The sequence below is a fragment of the Porites lutea genome, chromosome 4, assembly GCF_958299795.1.
Source record: "Porites lutea chromosome 4, jaPorLute2.1, whole genome shotgun sequence".
Classification (NCBI taxonomy): domain Eukaryota; kingdom Metazoa; phylum Cnidaria; class Anthozoa; order Scleractinia; family Poritidae; genus Porites; species Porites lutea.
In genome coordinates this window covers 10,401,909-10,422,484 of record NC_133204.1, presented here as the reverse complement: position 1 = coordinate 10,422,484, position 20,576 = coordinate 10,401,909, and the positions used below count along the sequence as shown (strand labels likewise).

The 20,576-nt window shown below is 40.1% G+C and overlaps 3 protein-coding genes across 3 annotated transcripts; 1 reads left to right on the top strand and 2 right to left on the bottom strand.

Moving 5' to 3' along the window:
- The first annotated feature begins 471 nt into the window (after positions 1-471).
- On the top strand, positions 472-9,715 carry LOC140935794 (uncharacterized). Its single transcript, XM_073385357.1, has 4 exons — positions 472-860; positions 5,412-5,490; positions 7,201-7,343; positions 8,014-9,715. The coding sequence occupies exons 1-4, from the start codon at positions 825-827 to the stop codon at positions 8,263-8,265; spliced, it is 510 nt and encodes a 169-aa protein (XP_073241458.1). The 5' UTR covers positions 472-824; the 3' UTR covers positions 8,266-9,715.
- A 1,146-nt stretch (positions 9,716-10,861) lies between these two features.
- LOC140934176 (uncharacterized) lies at positions 10,862-15,633 on the bottom strand. The gene is made up of 4 exons (XM_073383849.1): positions 15,489-15,633; positions 13,474-13,561; positions 11,856-11,962; positions 10,862-11,200 (listed from the first exon to the last, which is right to left on the bottom strand). Exons 1-4 carry the CDS (start codon positions 15,522-15,524, stop codon positions 10,862-10,864), a joined length of 570 nt encoding a protein of 189 aa, XP_073239950.1. The 5' UTR covers positions 15,525-15,633.
- Positions 15,634-16,537: 904 nt separating this feature from the next.
- Positions 16,538-19,392, bottom strand: LOC140935797 (uncharacterized). Its single transcript, XM_073385360.1, has 4 exons — positions 19,282-19,392; positions 17,819-17,897; positions 17,133-17,245; positions 16,538-17,035 (listed from the first exon to the last, which is right to left on the bottom strand). The coding sequence occupies exons 1-4, from the start codon at positions 19,315-19,317 to the stop codon at positions 16,805-16,807; spliced, it is 459 nt and encodes a 152-aa protein (XP_073241461.1). The 5' UTR covers positions 19,318-19,392; the 3' UTR covers positions 16,538-16,804.
- Between the last annotated feature and the right edge of the window lie 1,184 nt (positions 19,393-20,576).

The window sequence follows — 20,576 nt, the reverse complement described above, 5'->3', positions numbered from 1 at the left end:
AAAATTCCAAGCATAACACCCACTGGAATTCCCGGCTTTATGGCAGGCTACGATGAACTTTGCGGGAGAATGACGGCGAAAATATTGAATGGACTACTGAGAATGGAGACAAAAATTGAATTTCATCGCTTTGCCTCACAGTTCGCATGCCATGCTTATATTCTAAGTAACTATTTCCTCGGCAAGCAAAATTCAATTTTTCCTCAGTAAAAGATACACAACATAATATAAAACTGATAAAAAATTCAGCGTCCGTCAGTTTTCACAAATCTGTTTGACAGTTCGAGAGAAGGTGGTCACGTACTGCTTCCTTTGTTTGATTTATGTTCTCCTTTTCACTTATATCACAAACTTTTTGAGCAACTATAGAAGCTCTTGAATCACAGTCCGCGTGATGCTTAGCTTGTAAGGCTGCACTGATATCCATTCGTTTAAAAGACCTCGGCCGGGGAGCGCCAAGCTTAAACTAACCTCCTGAATTTTAAGGGAATCATCGTCGAAATATATACTTATTCTCTGTTTTCTTCTTTGGATGCTGGGAGTTATTTGTTACTTTTGCGGGTTACGACTATCTACATTGAAATTGCCATTAACAAGTTTTCACGAGAGATTTTGTGTTAAATCCATGCGTTGTTTCGTCAGTTGTTTTTAATTTTGTGACGTCATAGTTGTGTTACTACCCGTTTGGCACAGAAGGCAGGTTTGATTCGGGTCAAAACAAGGCCAGCTTGTACGCCTGAAACCACGTTTTGCTGTACTCCGCTACACCGCCACGTTAGTTGGTTGCTTCAGTTGGATTCAAACGAGTTTAACACGTTTAAATCATGTCTGTTCAACAGTGCTTAGCTTGTAATGCCGTGGTGAGTAGACCATGTCTGAATCGTGTTATTATTGGCTGGTGAATTTCTCTATGTCGCTTGTGTTTAATACATGTGCTTTAGTTGTTGTCTGGTATAAACGAGCGAAATTAATTCACATCGCGTCGAAATGATGTTTTCTTAAACTCGGTAGTCTTGAATCTGAGAGTCTTCCGCTTCACTGAATCTCTGGAGCTTAACAACAAAATGTACGCTTCTCAAATATACGTACTCGACAGAGCGACAAATTTTCGCACGCTAAAGATATTGATTCTACCAGAATACAGACTAATGAACATTGGGGTAGAGTAATTTATGCATCTTCGAGACTAAACGCCCCGAAACTTTAGAACCGATAAGAAAACGCATGGTCTGGCAAAGCAAACAGCTGTCGTGCGTAAACAACATAGACTTGGTACAATTCCGGTATTTTTAACCAAAGACTGTTTCTTGAATTGAACAGGAAAGAGGCCCATTTTAAAAATCACGAATCGCTCGTGTCCTCTTGGCCAAGAATCAACGATTGCCGAGGATCGCAGTCACGTCCGGGGAGCGTAAATGATAAGTGGTCATCCGTATGAATACGAAGCTTTTATCAGCAGAGGCCGAAACTTTTGTCTAATATGAGCTTAATCCCCTTAAAGGTAAAGTCCAGAGTCGAAAATAACCTATCTGTGTTTTAGCTAGTATTTCAAAGAGCCTTACGCGGCAATCATTCTGGCCCTGACTCAACTGCAAACATAAAGCTTCCAGATTCTAGAAACGTGTTCGTGCCTTCACTGGTGCTGTACGGATGCTGGCCCGATTGCTGAACACGAGCTCCAAATTTTTATTTTGCAACCAAACAACGCGAATTAACAAGAATGCGGTTAACTTGTGGATGCGTTGTAGGATTAATTTAATATAGAGAACCAGGCAGAAAGTGACGATTATCAAGATTTCACCCAAAGTTGGAATCATAGTACGCCCCGGCCGGATAAACTCAGAGCGTAACTTTCCTTTTAAGAGCAAAAGGTTCTAAAAGGTAATTACTTTACGATAACTATTCGCCTTAGCCACATACCTTCGGTTTTGGCGCCGAAGAAAGGCCTACATGCACATTTTAACTTTATTCAAGTCCACTATGCTTTAAAAAAAACCGTAGCCTTTTAATACAGCTGAACAGAACCTTGATATTCCTTGCGAGTACCTCTGGGCGAATCGGAGCATGCAATGTGTCCATAGAAAGCCTACTAGCAAGCCCTCCGGGGCGCTCTCCTTAAACTGGAAGTTAACTAAATTAAGAGCGAACTACGGCCGTCCCCAGCTGTCATAAGGGCCCCTGAAGAGTTTCAATTCAGAGTGATCATTGTTCACTTCACTTATTTCGTTCTTCATGCACCGAAGAATGCTGATAACTGGATAACGCGACAGATAGTGAGGAAAGGACCTTACCGGCTACTGACGAAAAAAAATATAACAAGAGTAACATAAATTTTGTCTCCTGAATAAGTGAATAACGCCCTTTTTGGGAGAATATCCCTTGCCCGGAATAACAAGATTTTATAACATGGAACAAGAGAGAATTCTCTTGCATGGAATAACTAAAATTTCCGAGCAGGAATGATAGAATTATGAACATCCCATTATTCTTCTTTTCTTATCGAATCCTTTTCCAGCCCCGACTTGTTAACGAGACTTGGTCATTTTTGTCTACTGCGCTGACTGCCAATGTTAAGAAACCGTCATTGATGTGAAAACGTAATTCTCGAATTTAGGCTCACGGTAGTTACCGTATTTATTCGATGAACCACCCTGGGCCGGGTTGTTCGAAGCTGGGTTAGGGTAACCCAGGGTTAGTGCGAAATTTGAACTCAAATATGAGAGCTTAAAAAACAAATCCAGTGAAATTCTCTTTGCCTACAATTTGATGAATGGATACTCTAAAAAGAATAGAGAAAATCATGCGAGAGAGTGCTTTTGATAAAAAGAAAAAGAAACCGAGGTTAAAATTTAACCCTGGGTTAGAGCTAATCGGCGTTCGAACAACTAGGCCCTGGGCGCTCATTAAATTTTTGGACCTTGAGAGGCTGGGCGCTTATTAAATTTTCAACATTTTCAGCAAGTGAAGTATGTTTATTTTGCAACAAAACAATAAATGCTATTAACAAAACGCGAAGAAGTAACAAAGCAAGGTTTCTGTAAAATACTCGGAAGAAAACTTCGTCCTCAGGGAAGTCTCTTATTAGAATTTATTCACTCAAGTGGGTGAGGTGGGGGTGAGCGTTTATTTGAGTTTGATTGGGAGGAGGAGGAGGGGGTGGGCGCTTATTAACTTTTTCTGCCTTTAGGATGGGTGCTTATTCGAGGTGGGCGCTAATTCGAGGTTGGGCGCCTATTCGAATAAATACGGTATTTTGATCTTTTAATGTCTGAAAGGCTTGCCAACGGCTTGCACAAGCTTCCTTTCAACACTCCAAAGCTGCAAAGACAAACGCCATCACCCTAAATTGTTTGTGTAGAAGATCACGTTTAACGACAAAAAGAAAGAGAAAAAAAATGAGTTAATTAGCACAGCTGCCTTTGCGAAACTGTGGCAATGCCAAAACGTAAGAAAAACGTTTAACCTAGCACTGAATAAATTGCAAAACAATAGGCGATGCCTACGATGTGATCTTGCCGTCATGTTTTCCCAACTTCCCAACTTTTAACAGGAGACATGGATAATGTCGACAACTATCGATCCGTTATGGAAGATTGTTTCGAATTTTTAACGACTCTGCGTCACTTAAGGTGGCTCGACAGGGTTTTTAAGGATCAATGCCTCCCAAGTTTGAGCATAAACTACGACGCCATTAACAAAGATTTGAAAAAATTACCACCGCAGCTGTATTAGATAAAGATCAAAATTTGTTATGATCAGGGTTGCAATGACATCGGAGTTCTCATAGCAACGTAATGACGCCATTACCTATTTTACTTGCAGCCGTATTTCTCGGCAATAGGAACCCAGTGTTCTTTTAAACTCGTTGAAGGGAGATTTTTCCTTCAATAGCCGCCTCGATGTTCGTGACGTTTAAGCGAAATCTATAACAGCTTTATCGAGATATTTAGGGGTTAAGTTGTTATGGTTAGAAATACTGCGGTAAAAACTGGACAGTCTTGATGTTCGGCCGTTATCTGTAGGAAACGAAGCGCTTTTGAAATGCAATTTCACCTCATAATAGTTTCAGTCCTTTTGAAAACGTGTGAGAAAGATCATGGAGATAGCTCCAGCCGATTGCGAGAAAGAAGGATTTGATTAGTATGTATCGAGGCGCCCTTGTTGGCGGTTTCGTACACATTTTGGTCTACTTTAACAAATTAGCAAATTTTTTTTAAACCGCTAGATAGATTTTTTCAAAATTTGAGATTCTCGAGGTCGCAACCGTCGTTTTATGATCATTATAAGGCATTCTCAAACTCATTAATAATTCATTAAGAAAATACAAAGGAAATTAATGTTTAATGAGTGTTTGGAAATCGGATGAAACACTGCTTAGTATTTGCATCCTTAATTTCTCCTTCAAAAATGATTTTGTTTGAGAAGAAATATCAAACATTCGACACAGTGTTTCATCACCAGATGAAACACCTCGAAGTTCGTCAAAAATACTCCGCTGCGCGTCGTATTTTCAACTCTCTTCTCGGTGTTTCATCTGGTGATGAAACACTGCATCTCATGTTTGATATATTACTTAAAATATGGGCAACAATTGGGTAATTTTTTGTCAGCAATTTAGTGTTAACTATTCAGGGGTATTGTCTCTAAGTTTCATTTTCACGTGAACAACGGTAGCTAACAATGCATTTGAAATGTCCAGAAATGTTAGCTATTGTTGTCCTCGAAAATATGAAACTTGGAGACAATACCCCTGAATAATGATAGGCTCTCACATGTAAACACGAAATTTCTGACAAAAAGTAGCGAATTGTAACCTTTATTTTACTCTCTTGCAATAAATCAATAATCTTGAAACTCAAAGGTCATATAAAACGACGGTTAATCTCGAGAATCTCAAATTTTTAAAAATATCTATCGAGCAGTTTAAAATTCTTCGCTTATTTGTTAAAGTAGACCAAAATGTTACCAAGTCGCTAACAAGAGCGCCTCGATACATACTAATCAAATCCTTCTTTCTAGCGACTCCAAACTAGCCACGAGTTTCGGGGAGCTTGTCTTCATTTTCAAAAAACCTGCCTTAATCGAACAGTATGCCATATACTTCCTTAATGAGTATTGTCTGTTGTTTATTTCTTTAAATCATCGTTTCATAACTTAAGGTTGAGTAATGCAACATTTCAGTGGGGCCGGTATTTTGAATGTGTCTACTTGTTTGTCACATGGCCAGTCCCGAAAGCGCTGCCAGCGAACAAGGTAAAGCTTTGAGGGAAGTTCAGGTAGACTGGTTGCCCGCATTGAAAAAATACTTCTGGTCATATCATCAATCTTTTTTATGACCAAGCTTATTTGAATATTGGCCTCTTTCTCATGTGACTGTATTCATTTCTGACGTCTCTATATCATCTTATTAGGTTCCTAAGTCAAGCAAAACGTGCGAATGTGGTCACGTGTTTGAGGATGTGAAGCAAATAGCAGGAAAAAGATTTTCAGGTCAGACTCGATATCACAGGGTACGGAGCGTTTTCACTCACGTGACCAGCAGCTATGCTGATTTCTGACAGAAAAATTAAAACACCCATAGAATTGTCTTGGTAAACTAACATGGCCGCCGTTTCATTGTTTTGGAACACCAATATGGCCGCCGTGACGTCATGTGTAAACGCTCTTTAGACATTTCTCTCGTGCTTCAACTTTAAATATATTTAGCCTGCCTAGCAGGCGTCGAAAGGGGTAGGGGATAGGGAAAAAGGGACGGGGGTAGGGGAGAGAGGGGAAGGGACGCCTGCTATAAGAACCCCCTTTTATTCATTTCTGCGGACGCTGGCGTCCGCAAATTCCTGATTGGCTGAGCCGTAATGATTAACTTATTGACGTGTATCCTAGCGTGTATTAGTGTGAGAGACAAACATGACGAAGGCATCAAGAAAATGTGTTCTACTGGCATAAGCTTTGGAAGATCAAAATTACTCCAATCATGTAGCAACTTCACGTTAAAACTCGAACTAACACCGACTGTAACAGCTTGTTAGCAGGCAGAGATGCTCAGGAGGTTTTGTTTACTGGATTTGTCCATACACCGAGCAGCGATTCAAAGCGATTGCGATTCTTGCCAGACATCTGCAATGCCGATATTCAAAAGACTTCCTTTTCCGCAAAAACATATACCGTCTTGAGTGGAGTTTTAAATGGTTTGCTAAGAGAGAGATGAAGCTTTGATAAAGACTATCCGTTGAGCGTTTTGACAATTGTTTATAATTCTCCTTTACTTTCATTATTCGCGTCTCAGGCTGGCCAGTGTTCTGTTCTTTGTGACCATCACACAGGGGCACCCAACGGCAATTTTCGGAAAATATCTGTTCGGACGACGATTTGAGATCTAGAATTTTCGGATTAGTTGTTGTAAAATTTCTTGCTTGCCTGCCTCTCCCAGGATTTTCGAACACCTACAAAATGGTATAATTGCCCATTTTTAAGGGATTTTGACCCTAAAAAACGCCACCTAGAATTTTCGGGAGCCTTTTCCTGGCTGAAATTTTCGAGAAGCTAAGTTTTTATTCCTATAATTTTCGGATCAATAGACTTTCAGCTAGGAAATCCGAACAGATGAAAAGTTTTTAGGGAATAAAAATATGCCTATATCTACCGTTTAAACACTAAACTACGTTCAACAATGCTGTGTTAAGTGGTTTTGAACTATATCCTCGTTGGGTGCCCCTGATCACAGTGCTTCATGAGGTTGTAAGATAAAAGGTCTTGTGTATTCACACGAAACTGATGATTCTTTGTCGTAGACTGCGAGCAGTAAAAAAAATGAGAGACTGCTAGTAGTCTATGTCGGTCGTGTTTGCTGCGGGAGCAAGAACAGTAAAAATGTTTCATTTCGCTCGATTATGATATCACTTGATAAAAGCGTCTCAACTTGACAATTTCCGGTAAACAAAGTAATTAAGTTCGGACCATGCTGAGAAGCCCCGTACTTGTAATTGGTCACGTATTGACAGTGACATTATCGGATTAGTTGAGAAAATGGTGGGCCGATTACAAAAACCCCGGCTCTTAGAGCAGGCGCTCCTTTCCCTTTTCCCTCTTTCGTGCTTTTCTCCCTCCCCCTCCCCCTTTCCTTTTTGCGCCTGCCACGCAGGCTAAATATATTTTGCATCACGTGTTTTAAGTCAGTTTTACGATTTTTTTGGTTTCTAGAATATCGAGCAGAGTTGTACTGGAGATTAGAAAACAAACGCATGGAGAAGTTGTCAAAAGAAAATACGCCATGTAATGGAGATCAAACGGTAGACCAAAACAACAATGCCGACAATTATAAAAGCAAGGAAGTGGGCGAAAAGGTTAGTAAACTAAAAAAATGACAGGGAGGTCGAATAAGCTAAAGTATCAACAAGGGAAAAATGATATCTAACTCAGATATCTAACGAGCCTGCCCGTATAAAACTTTGTTGAGTAGCCCCCCCCCCGCCCCCCAACCCCCACCCTCTCGGATTGATCGAGGTTCTCTCGGATCTGAGAGGTTCTCTTAGCTCGGTGGCGCAAGGATCGTTGATGGGACATGTACCTCTGCGTAGGAGGGCTAGGAGGCTATCCAGTGGACTGATAGACTGAATCAGCTTTGCACTAAGAAAATGGCACACATACGAACTGATTGACTGCAATGCCAATGAATGGGAGACCTATCTGCAACTGGAGCTGGCTGATCGTCAAATTCAATATAGTATTTATATTTGTGTGCTTTTAGAAAATATTTATGAATGCTTTGTCTTGGAAAATATAACATAAAGCAAATTGCACTTGTTAAATTCCTGATACAACAAGTAAGTAATTCTAACCTTTTGGCTGGCAGATGTCACAGTGATTGATTGTGCCTGAGTTCTAAAGTTTGTTCAATTAACTTTTTTTCTAACTTCTTGCTATGTGATTGTCTTACTGACTTAATGGTTAAAAATCATGGTCTGACTGACTGAATGCTTCCTCTAATTAAGTTGATTTTCGGATTATGAAAAGGTCGTCGACGAGCCAGCTGCTTCCATAGCAGCGCCAGCCAAGGTGTCAAAGAAAAGCCGACTGTTTCAGCGGCGGGTGGAGGGGCTGTATCCAACAAAAAAGAAACCTGCCAAGACACCATACATGAAGTACTCGAGCTTGCAAGACAGAAGAACGGTCTCAACTGAAGAAATGCGCAGGTTTTCCAAAGCTCTTGAGGAAATTAACAAAAAGATTCACTTCCAGAATCTAGTGTGGAAATTAAGCAGTTAAACTAAGTACATCCGGCCGCCGACACCAGACTGGAACAGGTGTGAGAACTGCGGACATTTGCAGGAATGACTAGTTATATTCTGCTGTACTTACTGACAATAACTATTAATTCATTCTATTTAATTACATCTGCTCCCTGAGTTCAAGAACCGGTACAGCCACGGCATAGTCATCATCAGTCACCATGTTTCTCAACAGCATACTTTTGACAACCACAGTGGTGCAGTGGAGGTGTTTTAGTACTTATTACAGTGCTATGGAGGTGTTTCAGTACTTAATTTACATTTTTATCAGTTTCAGGCTACTTTCACACGGCACAGGACGAATGTTGGACCGGCTGAAAAACATTGACCACGTATTTATGCCTTTGTTGTACAAAAATCAGCTAGACCTTCATGATATTCACAAAAATTTTTGTCCTAAATTTTTGAGCTCGATTTTCCCGTTTAAATTTTTTAACGGTTAGGCGTCTAAATATTTGGCGGAACTGTTACAGTGGTTACGTGTGAACGAACAGACGAATTTTCTAGCGATCAAATATTTGACCAGTAACGTGCGAATGTGGCCTTAAAGTTGTGCTCCATGTCGGCCTCAAGCCGTAGAGGTTTCGATGCGCCCGCGATTCTCCTCACCTCAGAGTTGAGACGTAATTTAAATTGGCCAATCAAAGGGAGCCCGTAGAAATTTGCAGGGTATAAATTAAAGGAAATCACCGTAAACAAGGTTAAAAATTGTTGTAGATATTTAAAGGATACCAAAGATGGCGTACAAAAAGTATGACAATGCTTTCTCTTTGCCCCTTTAACATAAAGATGCCACGGACAAGCACATCATAACCCGTGCGCCCAGCCATGAAACGTAGAGAATCGCGGCGAGCCCTTCAGTAAAATAAGGAACGTTTGTAGACTTAAAAAATCGCTCGAAAGTCGTAACTGACCGGTCTAACACAGCGGCACCACATTAAAAGCGCCCAAATCTGGTTTAGATTAAATAGTCTACTATTAGGCCTTGGCATTCACAGCCATAGCTGTTGTTGCTTTTACGTGAAGCGTTTCTTCCGGATCAAGCCAGGAGTAGTCCGCGGAAAGTACGAATGTGTTGTAGCTTTGAGCTAAATCCCCATTGGCGAAAAATGTCTGACTGGTCGATAGGCGACCACGTGACATAGAGTAAATTCAACATGGCGGAGCATGCGTAGACATTTTTCGCCAGTGAACTTTTTCTAGGCTCTGATTTCCTGGTCAAGCAAAGCTTCAAGACAATGTTGAGAGCTACAAAGCTGGTTTTACGATAACTAGAAAGAGTTCATGACAATGAAGATGTAAAAAAACACCAAAAAATAAAAATAATAAAATAATCTTTTGTATTATGTCCATTATGCGTTTGCTTGACGTTACTATCAAGTATTCATTTTGCAGGGATTGACACTCTTTGCACATTTTCAAGCCATATTTCACGTTTATTTATTCACATGTATCGCCATCATTTTTCAGGTACCCTGTGAAATGCGTTCTCACATTCAATATTTTTATGAACTGAGTTAATTAGTTGAATTAGTACTTAAATTTAGACTAATAGCTTTTGCAATACTGTAATTCCTTTATGGTCATGCAAATAAAGCTTTTGGTGTTGTTGAGTTAACTCGACGAGTTCATCGAGATACATGTTTGCCATATGTTACCAAACACTACTGAGAAAACGATTAGCGAGAGACATTTCTTGAGGCGATTTGGCGGCATATTGCTCAGGGCTCTTACGCGTTTTTATTTTGAGCATGAAGGCAGAGGGCACCCTCACGTTCGATGTCGGAGAAGAACAAAAGCCCCCCCCCCCCTGGGGGGGGGGGGTTAAGGACGGGTTAAACGAAACTCGGCTGATGCCCTATTTAAGGCCCAAACCTGAAAAATGAGACCGTTTTAAGGCCAAAACAAAACCGACGAGTTTATCGGGGGCACACAAAACGTCCTTAAATCGCTTTCGTAATAGGAATAGATAGAACAAATTACCTCATAGCTCATAAACAGTGTGGCAGCTGCTCTACAAAAGGACCAACATCTGTCACAAGACTTGCTACAAAACTAAACAAACGAGGCCGGAGGCTGTGATACACCGGATCAGGCAAGCCAAAGTCCCAAGTTATTTTATCGCATTTTTGGATATTCTAGACGATACTCACACAAAGCTGAAAAGTTTTATTTACTTATATAATATTATGCACATTCCAAATAAAAGGTTAGAGAAACGGCTCTGTTGCATCACAAGGCTACTGAGGTACTTTCTAACTTTCAAATAATGTACATCTAAAGTGCTTTAAAATGCGTTTTTGTTTTTCCTGCTTGTAAATGTTTCCGTGATTACAAAATAGAGTGTTTTGTAAGTATGAAAAAACATTGAAAAATGGCCGGTGATTTAGAACTGTCAATTGCCAGATGAGTTCATAATTATAATATCGGAATGACTACTCTGCAAGTTTATAATTATGCCGGAAAAGTACCATTTTTCAATGACGATTTAATTACTCAACAAATGACGGTTAAAGATTTAAGATTTGTTTGTTTGTTTTTCTTTTTTTTGACCACTCTGTAACAGAAGTAAGTTAAACAGTTTCCGAAAACTCTCTCCAAACATTTCGTTTGGGAATTTCCAGTCGCTGAGTGTTCGTGCGATCGTTAATTGTGAACCATAACAGATTCTGTGAGATAAGACGTTTGTTTATTTCAGCCAGGGCGCTGGGGAATCTGCGAAGAAGACTTTGTAATACTTTAGCTTGAGCTAGCTGGGGTTTTACAGCCTGCGGTTGCGGATTGGGTGATCTTCGGATGACTGGTTTGGATCTTCCCGTAGCGGCCTCTTTCGATCTTTGCCCGGGGCTTCTTTTGACGATGCTTTCCGTGTTTGGTATTCTTGGTAGTTGAACCTTTAAACTTACGGGACGCTGTGGGATAAGAAAGACAAAAAACAAACGAACAAGTTATGCGATACAAGACCAACAAAATCTTAACAGACGATCTGTTTCGAAGTACCATTGCAAAAACGTTGGAGGAGTATTAACACAAGTCTACAATTATCTGTTCCTTTGGCAACGTCGTCTCACTCGACTGCTGTTTGACTTCGTTTAACAAAATTAATACTCTCTTCTATTTTCTCAATTAAAACTTTCATCACCTGAACTGCTTGAAAATTAGGTGACGATATAGCTTATAGGCTGGAGTGGCCTCCCCCCCCACCCCCCTCCCTCCAAAAAGGGGCAGTTAAACATGTCACTAAACAACGCAAGTCAGCCCTAGTTTCAGTTCTATTAAAATACGTAAAAGGTTAGTAATACCCTTTTCAGCGATTTGTCTTAAACATAATAACACAACTTAAACTTTGAAAATTAGCCTAATTTCCAAGTTACAATCCTTTCCCTCGTTTTTTTCATGGGTAAAGACAACTTAAAAAAATATAATCTCACGTATTAAGTAATTCTAGACAAGACAAAACCTTTTTAACGACCGATGTTTTCATTATGCCAAATACATCGTTGGGCTTGTCCATAAGTCCCTGTTTCTGACACAGCACCACCAAGATTAATCAAATGATTACATTACCTCAAAACTGCATTTTCCTTGGACTTCCTTGTTGACGGACGTGCTTCCCGTAAGTAAAAGTTTCTGTCTCTTGGTTTCCAAACGAGAATAAAGCTCTGCCCGGTATTCTGTGAAAAAGTGCTACTACGGTAAACTTCACTGATACTATCCAGAAACTAAAAGGTTGCCACAAAAAATAAGAACTACTGAGTCATTACTCGTTTCGCGACAGTTTTGGAAGAAGACATTTTAGCTGTACTACCAAATACCAAGCTAGCCTGAGATTATGTTTTTTCCGTATAATCTCTGTAAGTCTGTCGCAAGAAGAGGGCGTTTAAATGTAAATTGACTCAGAAACAATGCGTTTGATATAGTACTGTTCTGATTGGCTTCAAATTAGATGTTTAAATCTAATTTGAAGTAGGCTTTTGTACATTATGCTAGCATTTTTTCGAGCATTTTAGTGAGGCAAAAGCATTGAGCATAATTCGAACATTTTAGTGGCATTTTCCCTGGAAAATTAATTTTTCCGAGAAAATAAAATGGAAATTAACTTTTTTCAGGAGCCCATGCCCCATGAGCTCCTGCTTTTTTAAACAAAATGAAGACTAAAACTCAAAATTCACAAAAAAACCTAATACAGCTGTTTTCTTTGGCTGTATTTATGAACTTGTACACGTTGTTGTTGTTACTTGCAACACTTGCACGTTTTTGTAAGTGTAAACTTTGAAATTAATTAAAAAAAAACGTTTGTATAATGAGCATTAACCGAGCATTTTAGTGACTTTTTTGGGGAGACCGAGCATTTTAGTAGGAAAAATGGAGCATTAAGGTGGAGCATTTTAGTAGGGAAGCAAGAGCATAATGTACAAAAGCCTAATCTGAAGCCGATCTTTAAGAAGTTCTTCACACGGGAAACGGATTTTTCCATTATAGTATTTGAACACTAAATACCCGATTCCGGTAGTGAGCAAACTCTTCGATGTTTACGTCATATGTTTCCGTTCTTGTAGCCGATGATAATTTTGAAATAAAGATTTTCAACTAACAATAGCATTAAAGTCAATAAGGCTACTGCAAAGACTGATCAAACAGCGTGAAAAAGGCTGAGGTATACAATATTTCGACTGGCCAATACCAGTCTTCATCAGGGTTATTAGGAAAAACCACGAATATACAGAATATATACTGTAAAATAATAAAGGGAAGTTACATGGTATGACGTGGTAAGGTGTGGCTGCTAAGAAAAATAAACCAAAAAACAGATAAAGATTTCACAGCTAATGCTGCCCCAGACACGACTCTAGACAAGACTTCAAGAGCATTAGAAAGCTACTTCATAGTTAAAAGAGCAATTTGGTCCTTTTTTGAACCTCCCTGGGGGTGAGGTTAACTGGACGTACGATTTGGCTCGGGGAGGGCGAAATTAGAACGGTTTTTTATCAAAAGATTAAATTGCCATGGGGGGTTGCTCGGGAAGGAGATACCATCTCCGAAACGTATTTCTCCATTTTTATCCAACTGATTTGGTAAATGCGGAAACAGCTATCCCCATCAGGGTAGGTGCATCGAGTTAGATCTGTATCCATATCCACGCTAATCACCTTTTCTTCGGTGGAAAGATGCATATTACACTTACCCGAAAATCTCTTTCCACCAATCAGCTTTTTCTCTGTGAACACGTGACCACAGGAACAACATCCATCTGCCGAGTATGAATCAGGTATCTGTTTTAAACCCAAGAAAAAAGAAAAACTTTGTTTTAGCACTGCTAGTGATCCTAGAGGGATTAAAAGCGAAGTTTCATCCATCTTCAACATTCACGGGTGGGTAGAAGACGAAGACCTAAGACCTAATACCCAAAAATGAAGACGCCTCTCAAAATTACTTATAAATAGCTAGAAAAGGCTATATCGACCTGAGATTTGTAAAAAACAACACGATCTTCAATTATCAATAAATTTGACCAGGGTATTCGTTTTTTTATAACCCCCTCCCCACCCCCCCACCCCCAAAAAAAGGAAAACGAAGAACCCCCTCAAAATCACTTGAAAACGGTTCGATACGGCTTGAAACGGCTTCTAGACGCAGAGTTTTGTAAGAAACAAAAAGATTTTCAATTATGAATAAATTTGACCAGGGTCTTCGTTTTCTACAAAACTCCCCCAAATGTAGAGAGCGAAGACCCCACCTCAAAATGACTTGAAAACGGCTCGAAACGACTTCTAGCAAGACAGAATGAGGGGGTCTTTGTTTTCTACGTTTGGGGAGGTTTGTACTGAACTTACACAACTCAGGTCAATACAGCCGTTTCTACTAATTTTGTAAGTGATCTTGAGAGGGGTTCGATTTTGGGTCTTAGGTCCTAGGTCTTCGTTTCCTAGCCACCCCAAAATTCACCAATAGGCCATTTGCACTAAGACGTCATGTGACATTGTTTTATGAAAATGAAAGTTATGTGGTTTTTTCTTCAAAAAACGATTAGTGGGTCCTATTTTTAGCAAAATAATAGTGATTTGGTTTTTCAAACCTGCACCATTTTCTTAAAATGAGTGAGTTCGTAGCTGGTCACGTGACCAAAATGTGATTTTTAAAATTATGAATTACCTCTTTCTGAACACAAATTTTGCACTTAAACTTCAAGGAAAATGTTGAAAAGTTGATGCGGGAATGTTTACAGCACATCTGAGCGTAACTATCAAACGTTTAACAAGATCTAAGCAAAAAGTAGTTTTGGCCGCCATGTTGGAGGGCAAGAGTATGCCCTCCAACATGGCGGCCAATACAAATGATACTACTTTGTTGAAAAATCAAAGTGCCATAAAATATCTCCCTTAAATGCGTTTCCTCTCAAATTTCGAGTGTAAGATAATTTTTACGCGCTCTGTCAATTTTTGGCATCAGCAAGATTCCAACTCATTGTTTAAAGGAAGCATTGGTCACGTGACCTCTTAGTGCAAGTGGCCTATTGTTCATGCACCTAATTTCTCTCTGCCGGGTAAAAGCCAGCATTAGTCAAAATTTTCAATTATACGTGCTAAATATCTTAATGTTTTCGTTTTGTTTTCGTTCTTAGAGTGTACAAAACAGCTAACTCTTTCCCGCCCTGCTTAAATCAGGTTTGAACTTGCTGAAGGAAAGTTTAATGAGAATCAACAAGTCAACAGTTTGATCTCACACTTATAAGAGCTTGCATCAAGACGAAATACCTCCAATGTCCGCGTTTGCAACGTTTGCTCGTTGTCAGCTGCGAGCAAAGGCCTTTTAATTTTCCTAGAAAAGTCGGGAACCGCAAGGGACAAAAATGTTGGTAAAATTCTGAGTAAATTTTAGTTGATCAGCAATCAAATAGTAGATCATCGATCACACTCTTTTAAAGAAGTATTTTGATAAAACAGAAGTTAACAATCTTCGAGAAAAACATTTTGGCGTGGCCCTTATTCACATCCAAATCTGATAAGATCTACGGATGAGGACGAAAACCGGTCAGCTCGTAATCTGGTTTTATTGTGACTTCTGAACTGAATTAAAATTAAGCCACTAGATCGAGGAAACATTTCTTCACTTATTTAGCTTATTTAGTTCCATACTCTCACAGGTCATCACTTTAAAGATTTTTTCCTTACACCAATGACGTAAAAAAAACTTACTTACCGTTAGATTACAAGCGATACATTGTAGCTGTTGCATGACAGAGTTATTGATCACCGAACGTCGCCATATTTGTATTCTTGCAAAGGGAAAGTAAAAAAACAAGGCAGAGAAACGACTATTTTGAACAAGTTTGATAAACGTGTCAACTACGCGCGAGTGTCAAGGTCATCTTACGTCAATCTGACGTCTCCCTGAATATGCGTGACAGGTAAACTCAAACAACGACGACTAGAATATCTCAATAGAAAACGAGCAGATAAAAAAGGTTCAAAACAATTCTTATGGATAAAAAATTGCTTGTGTAGAAATAATAAACAGTAAACGACAAGTAAAAGAGAAACTTGGTCACTTGGTACGCGTTTATTAGCTTTAAACCTCCACTGTCCTAGTTTACCGTGAATGACCTAATAAACGCCCGGGGCGTCTGTTTGATTTGGGGGTTCTAGCGGGGGCGTTTAATAGGTAGGACGCGTTTAAAAGAGAGATGAGTTTATTCTCTTACTGACTGTAAAATGCTCAACAAAAACAGGAGCCGGTTACCCTGACAAAAATAATATGCTGTTGGCGAAAATATCAAGAGAGTTAAAAAATAGCACTCCATCAATGACTTCAATATTGATAGGCCGCCTGTCTAGAGTTCCTTATCACTCTTTCAAATCCCAACATCCATGTCAGAACCCTCGCTCAGGGTTACTGTGTTTTCATCGTTAGTTTATCCTTACTTTGAATTTGGCATTGATCAACGGATGAAATACGCAAAGAATGGTCTTGTTACTCAGGTAAGAAATTGGATGAATTGAATGATTTTGCTCCTTTTTGCTAATTCCTAGTCTCATAGGGGCGTTTATTAGAGAGGGGTGTCCAATACAATTTTAACAGCGTAGAGGCCGTGTTTATTACATGCGAGGCGTTTATTTGGAAGAGCGCGTTATTTGGGTCTTTTACGGTATACCAATGGCCACTGTATAAGCGTACGTTTGGTTTCCAACTAGAGATCGAACAACACATGGAAGAAACAAGCAAGATAGTGTAATAAAAAAAGTAGCATAAACTTTTTATACTGTGTTTTTATTATGTCTCGTCCAAGTAATTTCAAAGCATCGTTTCTCTGACAAACACCACTTCTTATTAAAACTCAGGTCAGTAAAAGACAAATCCACGGAAAAACTGTGATTCGTTTCCCCTGAAAATACAGCTGTCATCTGCGCCGGAAGCTTTAACCTGACGGCACCCTACATATGCATGTCCTTGGATAACATTTCGAGAGGCATCTTGAAGCATCGTTCAACCAGCAAAAACATGTATCATTCACATATCTACAAAGAATTCAACCACACCATAGACTGTCCCATGATCCTCCTGTTTATTTCTTGAAGAGCTCGTGAAAGACGTGCGGCTTCCTCTTCAGGGGACTGGAACAGAGAAAGTGACCTTTCATGGCGATCCTCCTGCAAAGATTTTATATGTGTTCTTCTTTTTCTTCTACTTCTTCGAGTTTTGGTACGTAATGATACACTAGGAGGGATCCGTTTAGGTTGAAATACGATCTGTAAGAATGCACAAAATTATTTGCAATGTAGGTAATCGCCAATGCTAAGTAAGGTAGTTTCCGAGCACAACCGTGACATAAACATGTTGCGTTACCTGCTTCTGGTGTTCATCAGCAGAATCCGAGTCACCACCTAGTACTTTCTTCGCCCTTTCATTGCACTTCAATCGTTTAGCTTCCAGCTTCGTGTACAGGTCTGCACGATATTCTAAAAATTTACAGCGAAACAGATCTCTGTAAAAAATGCTTGCGAAGAACTTGTTTTGGCCTGCGCCAGATACTCCTCCCCAATCCTTCTTTAACTATTGTAACAACTGGGTGACGGGCATAAAAAAAGAGTGGTCAGTGCACTGGTGTGCTGATATTGCCCACTTTGTTGGCGGATGTTTGGACAAAAATAGCAAGTTGGCATCAAAATCAGTAAATACACTTTAGATTGTAAGCTTCCTAGCCTACCACTCAGTCACGGGAAGTCAAGACGAGGAAAGACAAAAATTGAGTTTATAGTGGTAACACAATTACTGGCCACCTGGTAGTATTTATTCTAACCCTAACCCTAACTAAAGCAAGGTTAAGAATCCCAACTGGTCGCCACTTGGCTATGTATAAGCGTGACCTAAGAGTTAAACTCGGGGGACTACAGTTACGTGGACAAATCCAACTAGCGGTTACCTACAGGACCTCCGGATTACAACTCCAGCCCTCCAACCGCTCGGCCACGCGCTGCGCCCTTAAAAGAAGAAGTGGTCATAGAAGAAGTGGTGGTGCGCTTAATACTTACTTGAAAATCTTTTTCCTCCTACTTGCCGAATGTCTTCAAAAACGCGGCCACATTCGCAAAACGGCAAAGTTCCTAAAATCTGACAAAAGGGAAATGAAGTAAATACATTTGAATTAACTCCCTGTTGGGACCGGCACCGAGTGTCAGTCTTACTGAGGGAGGTGTCAGGCGTAAAGCCAGTCATAGAAAATGTCTGAACAACAGTATGGACCAACTCTAGGTGTCCGCTATAGGGACTGGACGTCTTATAGAGGTATCATAAGGGACCATGTTATCCCCTTCTTTGTTCGCTTGATAGAGAGACTTTCTAGAGAGGCGGCATGCTGTCTCTAAAGGCGAGACTCGGGCGAAAGAGCAAAGAGACGAAAATGCTAGCACTGTAATAGTCGCCCAGTCCGAAAGTGTCCAGAGAGGGGCTTGAGGCTCCAAAAATGTTATCACAAGACTAGCCTGGACCAGGCTCCGCATTGGGGGAAAAAGGAAAAAAAGTAGGGGTTGGCGAAAAAAAACATCCGAGAGGTAGTCTGGGGAGGGGAAAGGGGCGGCGGTGTTATGCCTTTTTCCCCCACTGCGGAGCCTTTGTTGGACTCTCTTTGAGAAGGACACCCACTCTCGAAAGCGGAGGCTCTAGCAGCAGTTCAATTTTTTCGCAGCAGTTGAATTTTTTCGTTTCTTCCTTAAGCCTTGCCCAAGATCAAAAAGTGTTTTCAGAGCGACTACTAGTAACGATCAGTAACTTAAAGCCGTCGCTACATTTTCTCGAGTAGAGCGCGTGAATCAGCTGGGGAATTTTTAGCCGCGTGACTCGCCACGTGCTGTATTTCTTTTAACGGTCATGACTTCACGGCTGTGAATAGCTTGCTCCTATGCGGTTTCTAGATAAAAGACATCGTTGTCAAGCAGAATTAGTAGAGAATTTAGAAACGAAAAAAAATGAACGTGTAACGACAATTTAAAACTGACAATCAAATTGGACTGCAGTAAATACCGAACAATTGCCCGAAGGCCACTCAACCGTAACAGACTATAGAACGCAGAACGCCAAACAACAAAGTCACTATCTCTCAGATTTCTCGGTTATTTTATACATTGTTATATTTGTCCCAAATTTCAAAGGAATTTCTCAAACATTTATAAGAAACCGCCGACAAGATGGAGAAACTGCTGAAGAATTAGGAAACTATATTCTCCTAGTAACTATCACTCTTTGACGCAACTAATCTAACTCCTCTGTGATCGTCCTCTTACTTCTTTTCATTGAATAAATCAATAAAAGGCATTAAATTTGCGCTAGTCACACAAAAGTTTGTTGCTTCTGACGTAATGCATAGGATGCACGTTCAGCTCCTAACTTCTACGATTAATGACTGATGGTCAAGACATTCACGACCATTCATCGCGCGATCCCGAAAAATGATAATAAACAGTAATTCGAAAAATTATTAGTTTCAGTGAATAGTTACCGTTGAGTTACAAGATACACACTGTCTTAGCACCATATCGAAAGCCAGGTTGTAGGTGTCGTGTCCTCGCTCTAGAGTGAAAGGAAAGACTTTATGTCATCAAACTCTTTTTGTATCCGAGGTCACGTGCTTTTATCACGCAAGAACTGTAAATAGTGTCACGCTACGATAAACTAACTCTGTGATGCGATAAATAGCTATATTCACAGGAATCCGTCTGTAAACTGGTACGAAAAGACATGTATTTTGGTAAACTGAGAGAGATATTTACGAAAAGGACAAGTAGCTTGTTCCAGGTGTTCAGACGAGAGGGTGAGGGTGTCGGGGTGAAGATAGCCTGTGCTAGTCTCTCAGATAGTATAGTGGGGACGCACTAAAACGAGCAGAGCGAAAATAAGACGCGCGCGCCTTGGGAAAGGGGGCGGTGGCAGCGGGAAAAATGTCCCTCCCCAGCCCCCGCGCGTTTTTCGCATTTCTTTTACACCTTTTCACTGGACGACTTTTCACCACTATCTTGAAGCCTGGAACAGGCTGGGGTGAAGAGAGAGGGCGGAAGAACCCTCCTCTCTCCACTCTTTACAATCTGGGTGTGGATCAGGTACTAATTTGGGGGCCGCAAGTATTTAAGAATCCTTATTCTTTTATATTTTTTCCTCCCCTTTATTCATCCAGAGATGATAACGACAGAATAGAAAGAACATATTAACAGTTACTTTTTTGATGTCTATGGCCCAGATCCCAGAAATGGATAAAGCTAGCAGCAACAATCCTTGACCACGTCAAGAAATAAATGTGCACCACACAGTTGCCGGGAGAATACAGGCTTCATTAGGGGGGCGGCGGTCTTTAGCCTAGCTCTCCATTATGAGAGACTTGATTTTATTGTAGTTTCTTAAAGAACACTGAACCAAAGTGTACCGAAAAAAACAGTTAAGAATTAAATGAGACATGTGTAGGGGTACAGATTTTGAGAGAGTCGAGGTACACAGGAAGTTGAGTTGAACAACGGTTTATTCCTGAGCTTCTTAGTTCTTCTAAGTTCCAAGATTTTCTAAGATTTACTAAGCGATGTTAAGCTTAAAAAGTGGTTTCATTTATACTTATCTACTACGTTAAGTGGTTTCTAAGAAAGGTCAACAGTATTCTTATGCACACAATAGGTGTCACGAGGTGGTAGAACCGATAGAACAAAAGATTCCGAATTTAGTTGAATTCAGCTGCGTGTGGAAAAAATTTGCATAACTGAAAATATCTCTATAAGCCAAATTCCTACACAAGAACGGTACAACGATGGT

Coding starts and splice junctions, on each gene's coding strand:
- LOC140935794 (XM_073385357.1), top strand. CDS start 825: ATGTCTGTTCAACAGTGCTTAGCTTGTAATGCCGTG. Junction 5,491..7,200: donor AGCAGGAAAAAGATTTTCAG/GTCAGACTCGAT, acceptor TTTGGTTTCTAG/AATATCGAGCAGAGTTGTAC. Junction 7,344..8,013: donor GCAAGGAAGTGGGCGAAAAG/GTTAGTAAACTA, acceptor GATTATGAAAAG/GTCGTCGACGAGCCAGCTGC.
- LOC140934176 (XM_073383849.1), bottom strand. CDS start 15,524: ATGCAACAGCTACAATGTATCGCTTGTAATCTAACG. Junction 13,562..15,488: donor GTATCGCTTGTAATCTAACG/GTAAGTAAGTTT, acceptor GGTTTAAAACAG/ATACCTGATTCATACTCGGC. Junction 11,201..11,855: donor AAGGAAAATGCAGTTTTGAG/GTAATGTAATCA, acceptor CTTATCCCACAG/CGTCCCGTAAGTTTAAAGGT.
- LOC140935797 (XM_073385360.1), bottom strand. CDS start 19,317: ATGGTGCTAAGACAGTGTGTATCTTGTAACTCAACG. Junction 17,898..19,281: donor GTGTATCTTGTAACTCAACG/GTAACTATTCAC, acceptor CCCTTTTGTCAG/ATTTTAGGAACTTTGCCGTT. Junction 17,036..17,132: donor CTGATGAACACCAGAAGCAG/GTAACGCAACAT, acceptor GCATTCTTACAG/ATCGTATTTCAACCTAAACG.